At 44.1% G+C, this 17,746-nt stretch overlaps 3 protein-coding genes and 1 long non-coding RNA gene across 5 annotated transcripts; 2 read left to right on the plus strand and 2 right to left on the minus strand.

Moving 5' to 3' along the window:
- The first annotated feature begins 393 nt into the window (after positions 1-393).
- Positions 394-2,995, plus strand: zgc:163057 (Hemoglobin subunit alpha-D-like). Its single transcript, XM_052069969.1, has 3 exons — positions 394-942; positions 1,864-2,068; positions 2,767-2,995. The coding sequence occupies exons 1-3, from the start codon at positions 851-853 to the stop codon at positions 2,893-2,895; spliced, it is 426 nt and encodes a 141-aa protein (XP_051925929.1). The 5' UTR covers positions 394-850; the 3' UTR covers positions 2,896-2,995.
- A 2,671-nt stretch (positions 2,996-5,666) lies between these two features.
- On the minus strand, positions 5,667-6,479 carry LOC127604763 (hemoglobin subunit beta-1-like). Its single transcript, XM_052072033.1, has 3 exons — positions 6,304-6,479; positions 5,989-6,211; positions 5,667-5,880 (listed from the first exon to the last, which is right to left on the minus strand). The coding sequence occupies exons 1-3, from the start codon at positions 6,393-6,395 to the stop codon at positions 5,752-5,754; spliced, it is 444 nt and encodes a 147-aa protein (XP_051927993.1). The 5' UTR covers positions 6,396-6,479; the 3' UTR covers positions 5,667-5,751.
- A 3,055-nt stretch (positions 6,480-9,534) lies between these two features.
- Positions 9,535-10,600, plus strand: LOC127604768 (uncharacterized). 2 transcript variants are annotated; one of them, XR_007963405.1, is made up of 3 exons: positions 9,535-9,582; positions 9,620-9,696; positions 9,883-10,600. It is a non-coding gene; the product is annotated as an uncharacterized LOC127604768 (long non-coding RNA). The 2 variants fall into 2 exon arrangements; XR_007963404.1 differs by having other exon boundaries at positions 9,541-9,696.
- Positions 10,601-14,768: 4,168 nt separating this feature from the next.
- rsl1d1 (ribosomal L1 domain containing 1) lies at positions 14,769-17,513 on the minus strand. Its single transcript, XM_052072029.1, has 9 exons — positions 17,396-17,513; positions 17,053-17,192; positions 16,754-16,892; positions 16,526-16,674; positions 16,320-16,421; positions 16,058-16,151; positions 15,381-15,494; positions 15,136-15,300; positions 14,769-15,028 (listed from the first exon to the last, which is right to left on the minus strand). The coding sequence occupies exons 1-9, from the start codon at positions 17,432-17,434 to the stop codon at positions 14,912-14,914; spliced, it is 1,059 nt and encodes a 352-aa protein (XP_051927989.1). The 5' UTR covers positions 17,435-17,513; the 3' UTR covers positions 14,769-14,911.
- Between the last annotated feature and the right edge of the window lie 233 nt (positions 17,514-17,746).

The raw sequence follows: 17,746 nt of genomic DNA on the forward strand, positions 1-17,746 counted from the left end.
ACCTAGAAAAATATACATTTGCTTAAAATTATACACCATTCCAAAAAATTACACCATTCATATGACCTGTTAATCATTACAACTCAACAAGACTTTTTTTGGGAGGGGTGGGGGGTGGGGTCATTCTTGTCAAAAAAAAAAAAACTGAAGTGTTGAGTGTGCACGCTGGCATCTGGGATATGACTGCATTCAGAATTAACCAAGCTTAATTGAATTGATGGTAAACGGGAGTTCGCACACGATTGCCTCTTTTTGAACGCCAAATCAAATTTTAAATGTTCTGGTAGGCTTTTTTCTGACAGTTTCGAATTTTTTTTCCCACATGTTCAACCAATTGTTTGAAAGTTTGTCCTATTTACATTTTTTGTTTGTTTTGTTTCTAACTTCCTCCAACTAGTTAATTCTTCTGAAAGCAGAGTCCCTGCCAAAGTGACCCATGAACTGGACATGAACCTTGTGGAGGGTAGAGATGCCAAACTATTAGGAAAACTCCACTCCAGCTGCAGTATTTTTGTTTTAATCACAGTATGGAAGACACGTGCAAATGATGCGCATCAGGCAGAAGATAGCGAGGAGGCATGCAGCCCACACCCAAATGTTGTTCTCTGATAACAGGCGAGGGAAAACACCCCCACTACCGCGTACTCTTTACCACTACTCCTAGTTTACTTCGGAAAGAAGGAAATAATTCTCTTGATGATATCTTTTACTTTGTGTTGTGATAAAACGGTTTATGACCTTTTTTGTTTTGTTTGATTGTTTTTTTGGGGGTGGGGAGTTTGAATCTCTTTTTGTTGTTGAGCTGTGGACCACTTTTTTTTTAAACCCCCCTCATGTGCAGTAGCTCGCAATGCTGTCTAAGAAGGAGAAAGAGCTGCTTGAAAATGTATGGGGGCAACTGACTCCTGCGGCTGAATACATTGGAGCAGATGCGCTTCTTCGGTAGGTTCAAACCTTATCCAAAATCCGAGAGCAACAAAATTTGTGTCGTACAATATTGTAAATAGAACAGTGATGATGTTGACATTGTGTGACAGTGATATGACATCATGGTTTTGGTGTGTTTTGACGCTCATGAGAATAATCAAACTCTCGTCTAGACTGACTTTTAAAAACGAAAGCCATTCTAAACTGACCTTGAAAAGCACCGAATGTTAGCTGCAAGAATTTTAGACTCTCATTCATCGTAGGCTACTAGTAACGCGGGGTTGTGAACTAGGGAACAGTTTTCCCTCACTATAGCATGTAGTTGTCCACTTGTATGCCAAAGTTGTCTTATTAACAAGGACAAAGAGTGTAGGCATCCTTGACCTTAATTTTAAGAACCCACGTCTATTGGTGCAGGAAGTGTGAGTCAATTTTCTTGAATTTAATCAAAATTCAGGCAGACTGCACTCTGCATTGATGTGCAGTGGATGTCATCGTATTCTATTCAGAAGTATGAAAATAGCGTGCATTGAAACGTCTGAATCACTGCAGAAATCAATTCAGACACACAGACACGTACGATGTGGGTGGGGGCGATCTCCAGGTGTCCGCTTCGCAGATCTATGACTATTCGAGCGAAATTTATGTCATTCATCCATGGAGGTCTGCTTGCAGTTCCTTCTAAACATACTTTGCTTTCCTCGACCTGCCGCAGGACACGCAATTTATTTCATTTATTCTCCTGCCATGTCAAGGATGAGTTGCTTTAGTCGGTGGTCAATGAAGATGGCCTTTATTTAAAATGCACCACGCCGCACCTATTTCATGGCTGTGCAAAAAAATACCAACACTTGGTCTAACCCACCCCAGCACAGATTTACACTGCGCATCCTTGAACGTTTGCCCATTGATTTTTGTGTCTCATGTGATTCTCAGAATGTTTACGGCCTTTCCCGGGAGCAAGACGTACTTTTCCCACCTAGACATCAGTCCGGGCTCCACTCACCTCTTCACCCACGGGAAGAAAATCGTTCTAGCCATAGCCGAGGGAGCCCAAAACATCAGCAGGCTGACGGAAACTCTGGCGTCGCTGCAGTTGTTGCATGCCTACCTGCTTCGGATAGACCCGTCAAACTTCAAGGTATCTGCACCAATTTGAATGCGCATGGGTTATGATGTTATAAAGATGGCCGCCATTTCACTCTAAGCGTCTGAGGGGCAGCCTGGTGGTCGACTGGGTTGCGCGTCGGCCTCACAGTGCAGAGGTGCAGGTTTCGATTCCAGCTCCTGTGTGGAGTTTGCATATTATCCCCGTGGGTTTTCTGCGGGTACTCCGGTTTCTTCCCACATTCCAAAAACATGCATGGCAGGTTCCTGGAACCCTCTAAATTGTCTTAAGGTTTGATTGTGAGCGCGAATGGTTGGTCGTCAATGTATGCAAACGGTTCAGGGTGTCCCCCGCCTACTGCCCGAAAACACCCGTGCCGCTTGTGAGGATAAGCAGTTTGGGTATGACCACAATTACCTTGAACATAAGAAAAAAAACCCTTGACTTATTTAACAATCTTTAATTTTTGTGTATTGGGTAGCTAACCTCAAAGTGTCAGTTTTGTTTAAAAAAAAAAATTAATAAACTTTAGTTTTAAAATGTTAAATCCTTGAGATAATATTGATGATTAGTCTTCCTTTCATTTAAGGCATTTAAAAAAAAAATAGTAAGCAAGTCAAGCCTGAAAATAATAAACATCATCGTAGAACATAAAATTAACCAGAGCAGTTTGGAATGAGTCGGTGAGTTTTTATTCATGATCTACGCGATGTTTTCCCTTTCTCCTGCAGCATTTCTCCCAGTGTATGCTTGTGGCCTTGGCTGTACACATGGGCGAAGACTTTACGGAGGTCTTGCACGGCGCAATGGACAAATTCTTGTCGGCTTTCGCAGCGGTGCTCGCTGAGAAATACCGATGAGACTCCACCGACTTACAGTATGCAGACCATTTCATGTACAGTATTTATGGATGTATTTGTTGTAATAAAACGTGGAAATCACACGACGTGATGTACTTGACACTCTGAAGTCGGGGTACTGTATCTCTCGAAACAGGATGAGATGGGCGGGTACACATTTTAATTATATTATCAGAAACATATATTGCAGAGTGAGCAGCGTTTATTTCGGTGCAGGGTGCAACACGCCTTCAAACGTCGCACGCGTCAAATCATTTTGAAAGACTGTTTTTGTGCTTAGGTGGTGCTGATTGTTTTTTTTTGGGGGGGGGAGGCATTTATTTGTTCAAGTGGGCGACATAGAAATGCACACTGGACTTCCTTAACTCATTCAGTCCCAGCCAATTCTGGACCAAGTCTGAAAAGACGTTTAAAAACGTCTTTGGGAGTGAATAAGTTAATTGTGTCATATATCCGATACCTTGCCTGGCATATTTTGCGGAGCACAATCATAGGTGCCCCGAAAGCCAATGACATAAATGGCATGCTTGTTTTTTTTTAAATCTAGGTATTTTCTGTCTTTTACTTTTGCTTCCGTTCAAAAACATAGCTGTACTTTCTACTCCTGATTTTGTCAAATCACAGGCAGTGTTTCAGTTTTATGCTGCTGAAATCCGGAACGATGACAGTGTTCAAATGCAGGCTGAAAACAGTTTAACATTTAGCGATGTACAGTACATGACAATCCAAGACCAATAAATACGATCTGCACCCCTCGATTTCAGTGAGTGTAATGGATTCTCTGTTTTATGAAATTATTTTACTTGCCCCATAATTCCAGCCGCTGTACTTTGAATTGCCTTGCCTACAAATGGTGCTCTACGAATAAACACGCCTTGCCTTGATGTTGCTCGTGAATCCGTTCTCTTGTGCCAGTTGAAAAAATAAATATCGCTAGCTTCCGGCGCGGAAAATAATTCTTCATCTTATCTGAAAATCATGTGCAGGAAATTTGTTTTTTTTTTTTTCCCCCCTCCAGTTGTTAAATTATTAGCTACTTGAAGTCGGTTAACAACATGAGCCAAGGTAGAAAAACGCATCATTTTGGATTGAACAATACCAATAAATATACAGGTATAAATAAATAAAATCCTTTGAATTCATTTTATATCCATTTATAATACACTAGCTGGTGCGCCGCCCTCCGGGCGGCTCATCAGCTAGTTCCTGCGGAAGGCTGGTAAGGCGGGCCTTCGGCCCACAAAAGTGTTGTTGCTTGGTTCAACTTTTTGTTCATCTTCATTGCTTATCGCGAAAATAAAGAGATGTTTAGCTCTACTAAATAACTAACAATTTTATTGCAATGCTTGTGGGTAGACAACATTTTTTCGCTAAGATGCCCGCGCGATCGTAGTGAGCCACTGCCTGAGCAGCGCAGTGGCGCGGTGAAGTAGGTACGTTTTGAAAAGGGACAGACGGAAGGACAGACCGCGTCCGGGACGACGCGCAATATATATATAGATAGATAGAAGGTACAGTGGATCATACCTCCAAAATAATCACTTTTCAGAAGACTCCCCAAACGTCATTTAATCATTAACATTGCATCATCAGTGGCCAAACAGTGGGACAGTTGAATGAAAAAAATAATTTCCCAAAATTGTCACTGGAGGTTTCAGGCCAGATGCCAGTGACACAGCGTATGAAATGAAGCTTAAACATCTCACCCAGTCGTCTTTTGCAACTCCTGAAGACATTTTGTGTCAAGCAAAAATACTTTGTTGGACGTTTTATATTTCGGTAGGTGTCACCTGCTGTAGAGCAACCGTCCTTGTGTGTGTGTGTGTGTTTTTTTCCCCTCTCTCTTTCCCCAGGGGGTCATAATTTGAAGACGTGGATGACATCAAGAAGATCATCCCGGAGGAATCCTCCCAAGAATATATCAAATCATGTTAAAGAAGGCCAAGTAAGTGAGATTTAAGGAGAGTGACTTGTATTTGGCATATGAAATTTATGTTTGGTGGCACCGGTTCTGGAATTTTTATGACACACCTTGTTGGACTAAGAATGTTGCTTTGGGTGAAACACATCGTTAAGGCTTTGGGACACTTGAAAGATATTAAAAATAACGCTTGTTTTAGGCTTATCTGTCTTCAGGGCAATTAGTTGTTCTCTTCCTCAAGATACCCAAAAGTTTTTTTTTTCAGCAGGGTTTGTGTGGACTTCATTTTCTGTTCTTTCTACTCGTTGTTCTCTTTGATAAAAGAAAAAGGGTTGATTCTCACAAGGGAAAGCATAAAAGCAAAATCACCCACCCCAAATTTGTAGAACAGACTTTATCTGTTATATTTGGGATCTAACTTGCTCATCTTGGAAGGAGGGACAAGTAAAATTCAAAATTCCATTTTTAGGGGGGCAATTCGGTATTAAAACAAATATTTCGGGGTCACTTTTACTCTCGCTACATTTTGTCTGAAGGCTACTCGGTGACAATGTGCACATTTTTATGTCCTTTTTACAATATGCGCCCCGAAACTGGCTGGCGACCAGTTCCGGGCGTAGTCCGCCTTTCATCCAAAGTCATTCATTCTGACCTTGAATGGAATAAATGTGATGGGGGGGGGGGGGGGGGGGGGGGGGGGGAGATCAGTTCCAACTCAATTTTTTTAACTCTTTCATGCCCCCTGTAACATGATAACCTTAATTCATTTTTTATTATTCTCACGCTCGGTCATTTGCTCTTCGACACTCGTTGAGCCGTGACATTAAAAAAAAAAAAACAGTTCCATCGATTTGCTTTAGTGAGTTTTTATTTCGTTTTGGAGAAGGTAAACATATGAAATCACATATGGAATCCCCATTTCGAGTGGCTGAGGTTTAGTAGTACTGCCTTCCCAGAGCGTACACAACCACGGACAAGAACTTCTGCCAGGCGGCCTGAATGTCTGGGTTGAAGCTACTTCCCATTTTGGCGGCAATGACGATGGTCAAACAGTCAGCCAGCAACTATGCAGGGAGGATACAAATAAAACAATTGAATTGAGATTTAGGATTGTGATTAAATCGTTTTTGAGGAGTTGGCAAACTGGAAAAAAAAAAGATGCTATTCTTTACCTTGAAGTTATCGGGATCCACGTGCAGCTTCTCAGAGTGCAGCTTGCTCAGCTCGGAGTAGGTTTCCTTGATGTTGTCCATGTTCTTCAGAGCCCGGTCCAGACCGTGCAGGACCTTGGCGCCGTGTTCGGCAATCTGGGGGTTGTTCTTGATGGCTTCCGCATTGTAGAGGTTGCCGAAGGCGCCAAAGTATCTCTGGGTCCAGGGGTAAACGATCAGACATCTGCAAGACCAAGGAAAAAAAAGCGATCAGTTCAAGAAAGGGGCTAGGCAATGTCGTTTAAATTACAAATACAATCGAGTCCCCGGTTGTACCTGGTCAGAGCCTTGGGGCCGTCATCCTCGTAGATCAGGCCGCTCATGATGTTGGCGATGGCAGTGCGCTCTTGGTCGGTCCACACAACCATGTTGCCGCTTGTTTTTGTTTGGTTCAGGCTTGGAGAGAAAAAGCTGAATAGAGTTGAGAGCGTCGAGGCGGTCTATTTAAATGTCTCCGGGGGTCTCCTCCCCGCCCTGAAGGAGAAGCCGCTACGATAGGCTGGAGATGGAAAGCGTCTGATAGAACCTTCGAGAACTTTCTAGATGTTTCCACACAGACTTTTTTTCAGACATAAAATGCATATTAAAAAAAAATCATTTAGACGAAATCAAAGTCATCATAAAGCTGCAGGAAAAAAACAACACATTTAAAGTGTTCTTGTCGATGTGTGGATTTGAGGACTAATAACTTATTATGACACCACTATGACCATAATTTGTTTTAGATTCCATCCGGTATCATTAAGCGCTGTAAGGCGCACTCTTTCACTTTCATTGTGGCCTAAAAAAAATCTTTTTTTTAAAAAAATGTATTTAATTTACGGGAATTAATAGGTACTCGGAAATGAATTAAGCAGAACGTCCGCACTCAATTAAACATTTTTTTTCTGTTCAAGAATGCAAGTCACTCATAGAACACATAACCCCCCCCCCAAAAAAAACTTGCAATACCATTATGAGTATCATAATCGTTTTTACATCATAAATCAACATTCATGATATTTCAACATCACAAATCTAATTTTGCATGAAACATCTCATTTACTGGGGTATTAACCATGACGGAAGCAAAATAATTTGGATCGTTCCCAAATCTGTTTTTATGTGGACGGAGTGGTCTGACGAATTTGTTCAGCTTCGATATGTTTTTGATTGATTTCCATTTGAAAACAAAAGTCTAATATTCTACATTTTATGAATGTGATCCACTTCCCATTAATGTAATCTGAAATTATAGCTTGTATTGACGTGTCGTGTCAGTGCAAACAGTTGAAAACATCAAAATAACATTTTATCCACGCAGCTTTTCTGCTCTGTTCTTCGTATCATTGCAACAATCTGACAATGTTATCTTATTTACAAAAATTGATCTGATTCTTATACAAATGGCAATTGCGTCTCCAGCCGCCTATTTCACTAAATATTCAAACTTGTCTTTGGGCTTTTCATGTTTGAGTGTTATCTCAAGGAACCACACCGGTGTTATCTTGAGGAGCGCCCTCTCCTCCGCCCACTAATCCACTGCCAAAATTCACATATGTTTTGTGACAAAGATACCACAAGGTTGTGAGCAGGATCAGTATTTTTTAACTTTTACTGCAAATTTAAAAAGTATGTGAAGCAAGAAAAACAGGGTAGAATAGAATAAGCCGTAACTAGTTTGGCAATGGGGAAATTCTGGTTTTATCGCAAACGAGAAGACCTTAACAGCACACTATACTATCTGTGTATCTGTCTTGTATTTTGTGTATTTTTTTTTTACAATTGTTCTGTTTGTTATATGAACAGAACATTTAACTGCATACCATGTGTGTCTGTGTGTGTATGTATATATATATACATATATATATATATCAGGAACAGTAGACACTGGCATTTTTACGTCCCAACTATACATGACTCAACAATTCTGTAGTCAGCCATGCCCTTCCAAAAGTATTGGAACAGTGAGGCCGATTTCTTCATTTTTAATGTATATTTAAAATATTTCGGGTGGGCCGGTAACACAGTGGTTAGTGCATCAACCTCACAGCCTTGAGGTACAGGGTTCAATTCCAGCTCTGGCCTTCCTGTGTGGAGTTTGCATACTCTTCCTGTGCCTGTGTGGTTTTTTTTTCCGGGTACTCCAGTTTCCTCTCACATTCCAGAAACATGCATGGCAGGTTAATGGAACGCTCTAAATTGTCCCCAGGTGATTTGTGGTTGCTCGTCTGCGTGCCCTGCAATTGGCCGGCGACCTGTTCAGGGTGTACCCCGCCAACTTGATGGCTGGGACAAGCTCCAGTATTTATATATAGGTAGGTAGGTATATCAGTAGGGTGTGGTTTGAGTTACAGTCAGGGGGGCAGTTAATTTACACTGTGATGCAAGATCCCCACTGCTGATTTTACATTACTGGCAACGCCATTTGATCAGTCTTGCCCCCCTGAAAACATAAATAAAATATTGACAAAAATATGTGCGATACTGTAGATACGTCCTGATATCACTGTCGATTTTTCATCCAGTGTCCACTTCAACGAAGTAGTGTATTTTTTTCCTATTGTGATGAGGGGCACCAGGTTACAACCTGCGCATTAATCCGGTCTTGTTTGCACTTCTGAATCATTCCGCAAATGTCACATGCACACTTTTGAATGAACAACTGCAATAGAGGGTAAATAGATCGAATTAAAACGAGAAAAGGGCGAAGCCAGAGGAAAGCGATGCAGTGTTTAGAGCACACTTGCGCCCTCTGCTGACCAAGTAGTGGAAACATCCAGTTCATCGTATGATCTTAAAGTCTTTCCAACACATATAAATCGGCGGTCGGCGGTATGAGGGGCGTTGACATTGGGTGCTGTCACCCTAAGCGTGACAGCTCCATAACAACCTCGATGTGAGGTTGAGCCTGGAGGTGCACACTGCCAGAGCACTCATGAGACATTTCGACAGCTCTCCGCTGAATGGAGACTCGCAAACTGACTGGCCTTTTCCTGGCCCTGCTTTTTGATATTCATATTGTACTACTGAGCAAAGCAGGGAGAAAAAAGCATTTATTCTGATGGATGCCCATGGAGATTCATCTTTGCACAAGCCAGGTACAAAGACGCTTCAAATTTCGAAAATTCCAATGTCTCAAATATCGCAATTCACCCCCCCCCCCCAATCAAAAAACACTGCAGTTTTGTGCACTTTGCACAAACTCACAAGACTTGAGCATCCCTCATTAATGACTTGCGTGATGTCCAATGTGAGCATTCGCAGCCACCGCGAGCCGCTAAATCGACTGCCGAGTTACAATCCGCTGCCCAGCCAGCATGGGTTTTTAAAGACGGACATTTTCACAAATTTAATGTTGAACTCGGCGCACAATAACGTGGGCAGGAATCTCAGCGTGAAGGGATTATTCACATTGTTTCCTATGGGAGGGAAATCGATACATTACGGAGGTCGAGCAGCAGACCGGAAAGGATTCTATCAAAGATGGCGGAATACAATTCAAGTTTTGCGATTCAGAAAAGCAAAGAGGTGGGGAGACTGCGAAGAAGCGCAACGGCAGATGCTCGATCTGAGGTCCAGCGGTACCTGACAGAGGGGAATACTATTGGAGGAACCAACACACTACTTTTCCCAACCTCTCCCACCTCTTAAGGGAGTTCCTCTGTACGGCGGCGTCATCAGTACCATGTGAGCGGGTGTTCTCCACAGTGGGGGAAATAGCATACAAGGAAAGCAACAGACTCAATTTCCAAACACCGGAGCAACGTATTTTTCTGAATAAAGATTTTTGAAGACAAAATCATTTATGTCAATTCTATGGGTCACACTGTCATCAAATCGGTCAGTTCAGTCTGTCACGTGGGTTGTCTGCAGGGACGTTGAAAGTCCAGCAGGAGTCAGGATCCACACGGTGCATCATTGGGTCAACACGCTTCATGCCACCCCAATGACCCCATATACCCATCACGATAACTAGGCACGTCGTTGGAGTTTTCCATGATCTTGCGGACAGGCGTGCGGCGCAGCGGGTGGACGAGGACGAGCGGAGGCTGTCGAAGGTGAGAAAGAAGTCGTATTTTACGCCATGTTAATCTCTTTGGGGCCGAAAGTCGAGCAATTTCCGGGGTAAGCCAAATCAGTCACCCTGGCGGGTCAACAGGTGGCGCTCGTGTGCAAAACACCGTGGAACAAGCAGCGGTAGAAGAAGGTTGGCCCGGATTGGCCGACGTGACGTCAGGCTAGCAAATGAATTAGAGTCAGGTGTGCGGGAGGGATTTAATCGAGCGCGGTGCACAGCTGCGGCAAGATGGCGACCGAGCGAGGACACGAGTGAGCACACGAGCAAATGTTTGTCGCTTGTCGTCCTTTCTCACGATGTCCTTTTGTTTGTTGCCCGATTTGCAGCGTAGGAGGTTGGACTGCCGGACGCCACGACCCGTTCGCCTTTCCCTTGATGTAGTGCATTGTGCTCTTCGTTTCTCTTGCCGCGTTTTCAACTTTTTGGGGGTTTGTTTTAAAGCTGGCCAGCTTTTTTTTTTTTTTTTTTTTTTTTTTAATTGTTGCAAATGACAAAACCGATGTCTTTGTGCTTGGGAATTGAACAATGAAAGGTTTTGGTGTGTTTGTTTGAACGTTTTCTCTCAGGTGATACGCACTTATTTCTCCGATTCATGTCTGGTTTGATTAAGTTTACTGTCTTGGTCAAAAATGTTTGGGGTTTTTTTCCCCCTTCAGCCAATATGAGGAAGCCCAATTGCATGTCTAACCCCCCACCCTCCTTTTGCAGGTTATTCACCAATTCGCTGTTCTATAAACGTGAATATTACAGATTCACGATTTGAATCGTTTTACGAATGCACATTTTCAGCCCTTTCTGCTCCAAACACAGCCCAAAGTACGTCTTTATTCGTCCACTTGCGGGCTGCGAGAGGCATCAAGATCCATGAGGCGTGAGTAAGGGAACCAACGGTTTGAGTCGTGAAACCTGCAGAACCTGAATGTTTTCCATTTTTTGTTTTTTTTGCAGTGTGAAGTCGCTATTTGGGACAGGATGCGCCAGCAAATTCATCCGCGGGCTGCCTGAAAATGCTGAACAGGAGCGGCCAGAGTATTAAGCTTTGCGGCATGCCTCGTGGGTTGTCAATGTCTGATGGGAACGGTGGCGCCGGTGCGTTTGGAACCGACGGTGGAACCCGTGTCTTTGTGGGAACTCGAGTGCTCTTTGGCAAGGCGTGTTGGAGATGGTCAGCTAGTTGTTTGTGTAGTGGCTTGTCTGGATCCAGAGCAACTTTATGGTGTTTGTCAGTTGGGATGCTGCTTTGTGGGCGACGGTGTAGGCAGGCTTGTTTTGCTGGACGAAGGAAGGGTTGAAATGTCATCAAACCCACGGCCAATGAATGCGTGAATAGCGTCAGTCTAACAATGCCCCCCCCCCCCTCTTCCAGAGCTCTGGCATGGATGTGATCTGGAAGAGGGACCACTTGCTCTCGTCGAAGGGGCTCCAAGGTGAAGGTGGCTACTGAGGCGACTTGCGTCTGCATGAAAAATGATGAGGCATGTGACCATTTTTATTCCCCCCCGCAGCGTTCCCAAACGAGAGAGGCAGAGGCCAAGGCACTGGGAGAGTGAAATGCCAAACCCACAGGGGAAAAGTATGTCGTAGTACCGCTCGGGGTGTTTGTCGCCGCCGCTCTCACTAACTCACTCATTAATGCGAATGCATGATGGGGATTTGGGACTGAGCCTGTTGCGGTCAACGCAGTCAGACTAACGACCAATTCAATTTAAAAAAAAAAAAAATGATTCAGCACCTTTGGTATTTTTGTCAATGACATGTACAAAACGATCAACTAGTTGCACAAATCTGTCGGTCGTCGGCGCAGCACGTGAACAGCGGTTGTAGCTTCCGTTCGGTCTGACGGCGGTGGCAGCAGCAGGTTTGTTGGAGACGGCGGTGGCAGCAGGGGGCTTGTTGGAGACGAAGGCGAGGAGGACTGTGGCCCGACCCTTCTCAAGCAGCGACGCGTCGGTTGGGCATTGGATTTTGGGGAGTGGGAAAACTCGGGTCTTTCCGTTTGTCTTTATTCTTGAACCAAAGTGAGAAGGGTTGTCAAATGGTCTACTTTAAGCATTGGGGAGGGTGTATGTGTAACGTGTAGAATGATTTTGAGAAGATGCCATGACTCGAATAAACGTATTGGGGGGCGCTGGTGATGTTTCTGCCTGGGGCAGTTGGGCTCTTGTACAATTTTATTTGCTGTGAATACAGTACCGTCCCCCCCACCCCGTTGTCAATCATGCTTCACGGTTTGAAGTTTGATGGTCACAATTGGTTGTTACTTTTATGATAAAAACGTGTTGCCTCATGATTCAATTGGCTGCATCTGACCAAAACAAAAAAGTACTCTTCCTGTAATGCATGCACTTGAGGCAAAATCCGCAGCTTTGTATTCCTTTTGAACTTCAAATAACTTGAGTTTCTGCGCCGATGAATGAAAATATACCTTCCACTTTAAATATTTACTCCCAGTATTTGCTGTCGGCGGGTGGCCCGGTGAAAGAGGAAGCGGTTCGTGTCTCGACCTCACGGTGCAGGGTTGCGGGCTCTGACTCCGCCTCAGGCCCCCTCGTGGCCGCGTGGATTTCCTCCGGGTACAACGCTTTCGTCCCACATCCTCCCAAATGCACGGGAGGTGAATCGAACTCTCCGAATTGTCCCGAACGCGGAATGACGCTAAGAAGAAAGTCCGTTCGTTTACACGTAGAAAAGAACGCCAGGCTAATTTTCTCATGACGTTTATTTAGGGTTAGTGTCACACGTTGTCAGAGTATTAATTGGTTAGGGTTAGTGGCACACGTGGTTAATTAGTTAGGGTTAGTGACAAGCATAGGACAAAAAACATTGGTTAGTGCGGTACAGTACAGTGAACACAAATGATTTTTCCCTTGCCAGATTCGAACCCTGGATCTCAGGTGATCGAACCCTTTCGGCCAGCGGTGACTTGCGGGTACCCGCCGCTCCTCGTACATTCATCCTCAAGAATCGCGCGTATATATATATATAAGGGCAGCTATTGGCCGAGCTTGACAGGTCTGCAAAAGGAATTGACTTTCCCAGTTGCAACTTGTCCAGAGGATCATAAACACAACGACAAAGACCAACATGATGAGACACCACCTGGTAAAGGTACCCAGAGATTTAGATTTTTTAGGTGGGACTGTACTTGGAAAGTTGAGAGCCACTTCGGTCGAAGGTTCGTCATTCCTATTAGTCACCAGTAGACGGCGCCATTGCGTTTCATTAAGACCTTGTCAACACCGTCGACGACGGGCGCGAGCCTCTTGTGAGTTTGCGGTCGAATTTGACAATGATTCTGACTGTTGTTAGCTGACATTGGAAATCGAAATCCATTAGACCATGCAAGGTCATTGAACAAACATTTCAGGTAGCTAATATTTGAGTTTCTACATACATTCTTGCTGCTGGAGGCTGTAAATTTCCCCATTGTGGGACAAATAAAGGATATCTTATAATTCATTCGCCTTCACATTGACGTTCTCTGTTTTATATGTAAAAGAGAAAGACATTAATGTCAGTCTATAGCCAAATACGACTCTGAGTCCTACCTGGTGAACTGGAGTTGGAGCCCAGGTGTTGGCACTAACCACTTTTTCCTTCACGTTGACGTTCTTTGTTATATATATGTAGAAGCGTCAGGTGTTACTGTCAGTCTATAGTTGAATTGTATCCGACTATCTGTCCCACCTGGTGGACTTAAGTTCTATAAGATAAGATAAGATATCCTTTATTCGTCCCACACCGGGCGGCTCATCAGGTAGTTCCTGCGGAAGGCTGGTAAGGTGGGCATTCGGCCCACAAAAGTGTTGTTGCTTGGTTCAACTTTTTGTTCATCTTCATTGCTTATCGCGAAAATAAAGAGATGTTTAGCTCTACTAAATAACTAACAATTTTATTGCAATGCTTGTGGGTAGACAACATTTTTTCGCTAAGATGCCCGCGCGATCGTAGTGAGCCACCGCCTGAGCGGCGCAGTGAAGTAGGTACGTTTTGAAAAGGGACAGGCGGAAGGACAGACCGCGTGCGGGACAACGCGCAATATACAGTATATATAGATACATTCTTTATTTATCTACATGTATATATAATATTTATATATTTGTGTACGGATCGTTTTGGTATAATTAAACTGAACTTGTTTGCTTTTTACCATCATTCAAATTTGTCACCATTGAACGTGCCTTTTCTTTCATTCAGCACCCACTGCCGAGACGAGGATTTGAACGTCGTCAAATCGCACCGTCGTGTCCTTTGCCACTGGGCCACGCCGGCTCCCGGCTGCTGTACACTTTTATTCTCGGCAAGTCAAAGCCAGAGCCCCGAGGCGCGGGCCGTCCGATTTTTGAGGATGTATGGAGAAGGGAGCGCAGTCGGTGGTAGGTCACCGCTGGCCGAGAGGGTTCACCGCGGGTTCGTTCACCTGAGATCCAGGGTTCGAATCTCGGCAGGGGAAATGTATTTGTATTCAATGTAATGTACCGCATTAACCATTGAATTCTGTCCGATGCTCGTTACTTTCACAGCTTAGCTGTTGCACTGAATTTTATTTTATTTTTTTGTGAGACAAATAGTTATTGAGAACAAATCATTTAACTTTGCTCATCTATCTATGCCAGCAAATAATAGTGACAGAAAAATAACAAATTCTCTCCTGTTCGATGGCAAAAAGTATTAAATTAAGTATGAATGTGAAGGTATTTTATTCAGAGGAAAAAAAAAAGTCATCTGATAATTTGATACATTTTGCCCGGGGAAACGTTGGGATGTAATCGATTGAAAAGACTTACAAGCTTACAAAATACTGCGCAGTGTCACTCACGAAATTCATTTCATTTTAGATACTTTTGCTTTTCTTTTTGGTTTCGTAGACCTGACACATTTCTTGGACATTTTGAGCAGTACACTTGCATGTTTCTTGTCAGCGGGCCTGGTTTTCTTGTGCTGTAACAAAGAGGAGCAAGAGGGAGAAAATATTTTGAAATAAAAGTCAATGTCGGAAAACTTATTTGACAAAATGTACGATTTTTGCGGTTGCGTGCAACACGGACCTGCACTTTCAGCTTTTTGCCCTTGGTCTTTATGGGGACCAGTTGGGGAATTTCCTCATCCTCGCCATCGTCGTCCTCTTCCTCCTCTACCTTCCTTTTCTTAACATTCTTTTCCTTTGCGGGGGTTTGTTTTGTGTCCTCAGGAGTTTCTTCAGCAGCGGACTCCTGAAATGCAACATGCACAAGGTGGTTGGTTACACCACTGCTTTTTTTGGGAAGACATGCGAGCTCAAATCTGTTCTCGCCTTCTCTGCCTCTGTGGCTTTGGGCTTCATGAGGTGGCTCAGGCCTGAAGTGTAGATGGGGAGGGCCACAGACCTGTCACTCTTCACGTGGATAATCTTCAGCACTGGTCCCGCCTACGCAAAAACAGCACAGGCATTTAGACAAAAGGAATGCTCGTTAAATGATGACTGAATGATACTGGGCGGCCCGGTAGTCCAGTGGTTAGCACGTCGGCTTCACAGTGCAGAGGTACCGGGTTCGATTCCAGCTCCGGCCTCCCTGTGTGGAGTTTGCATGTTCTCCCCGGGCCTGCGTGGGTTTTCTCCGGGTGCTCCGGTTTCCTCCCATATTCCAAAAACATGCGTGGGAGGCTGATTGAACACTCTAAATTGTCCCTAGGTGTGAGTGTGAGTGCGAATGGTTGTTCGTTTCTGTGTGCCCTGCGATTGGCTGGCAACCGATTCAGGGTGTCCCCCGCCTACTGCCCGAAGACGGCTGGGATAGGCTCCAGCACCCCCCGCGACCCTAGTGAGGATCAAGCGGCTCGGAAGATGAATGAACGAATGAATGAATGATACTGTCCCCCCCCCCCCCCCCAAAAAAAGGAACTCCGCTTTCGTTGATGCCATGAATGAAATTATGGCATTCATGAACAAACAATGTGGACATTGTCGCTGAATAAAACGGCTGCACTCACCATGCGTATTTTTCCCGCCACAGTTTGAACGGCTGCCTCAATGTTTTCCGTCAATTCATCAGCAGTCATGCCGCTGTGGCCCACACGCGCCATGCTGAAAAACACATCAGTGATAACGTCTGGTCCCAAAATACAAATTGTGGCCACTTTACGATTACATGCCAGCGAGGGTTGAGCTTTGCATGCATCAACGCAGTAGAGGTAGACTCCACTTTTTGGTTAGAGGCATTGAATTGGGCAAGCAAACACATTTGAAACCCACCAGCAGGAGCCCTTGTTGTTGATTTTCACACTGGTACCCTGGACCACTTTTTGGATGACTTGAGCCAGATGTTTGCTTTGCAGGTTCACAGCAAGTGGCTCCCTAGAAAACAAGGTAAAGCGGTCAGCACGTATCCTTAACCATTTCGTCCCTTGAACTGTTTTAAATTGGAGGAAAATACGGTCTGAAAAATGTTCAAATCTGACCTTTTCTTGTCATAGAAGTGTTTCCCGAGTTGGGAAGGCAGACGGCGACGAATGCGGTCATCGGCGAGAAACATGTTGAAGTTCCCCAGTAGGCGGCGTTTGGCCTCAAAAGGTTTGTACTCCGTCTTCAGGACCTTGAATGGGATTATCTGACAAAGATGGAGTGACACGGTCATTAGTGCTGGCCTCGTCTGATCCAGTATGACTTTGGCAACCGATGATGTTTACCTCAGTGACATTAGCGACTCCCCTCTCTTCCATCAATTTCTTATAAAATCTCACGGTTTGCTCCGTGGTCATTTGGGGCTCATCTCGAGTGAAAAGGCATACTTCCTCTGAGCTTGTGCGTTCGGCATGAGGCAATGGACTGATGACCAGACAACAACAGAGCACTATTAACGCTTCATTACAATGTGAGGTTTAAAAAAAGTGAGAGAAAAAACGATGGAAACTTTACAACACGCAAGCTGTGTCGTTGCATATTCATCGTGTAACGTAAAATACAACACGATTAAAAATCCACTTACATCCGAATGGTCTGCGCCTCCCTCGGGATCTTCCATAAGGTGAAGAGTATGCTGATATTTTGAGACTCGTTCTTGAAAAGTTTTTTCCCGGTCGACTTGCTTTTGAGGAATGCCTGCAGGGCTTGAACTGCCTTATTCACCTGCGGGAAAATATTATTTGGTTTCATGTGGTCAGGGAAGAATTATTCGAGGCCTGCATTGAACAAGTCAAGACTTCACTCGTGGGTTAGCTTCACATCTAACAAATACACCAAGGTACGGCGTTGCGGTCACTACTGGTCAATCCGAATGAAAAACCGATGTAAGTGTTTCAGTTTAAAAAAATAAAAACAAAGCGTTTTACCTGTGACCGGTCCAGTTCAACTCGTCGTTTGTCGTCCATGTTGCCTTCACGTGTTCCAGACACGCGCGCATGCGTACTAGTTGATCACAGACGACGTGGACTGCAACGTCACTTGGTGTAAATGAAAACTTTATTTATACGCCTTTTTTTACAGGTTTCCTTCGGTTTATGATTGAATCTAATTTGTAAGGCGGCGACATGACGCGCTCTGAGTTAGTTTTTTTTATCAATAAATTTGATTTAAAAAATATATAATTTAATTCAACGTGGAAACTGTCACGAGGAAAATTTAACAACTAACAAGATAAAAGGTCAGCATAGGATATACAGTACCTTGAATTCAGTTAAAAA

This window comes from Hippocampus zosterae, chromosome 7 (assembly GCF_025434085.1).
Source record: "Hippocampus zosterae strain Florida chromosome 7, ASM2543408v3, whole genome shotgun sequence".
NCBI lineage: Eukaryota > Metazoa > Chordata > Actinopteri > Syngnathiformes > Syngnathidae > Hippocampus > Hippocampus zosterae.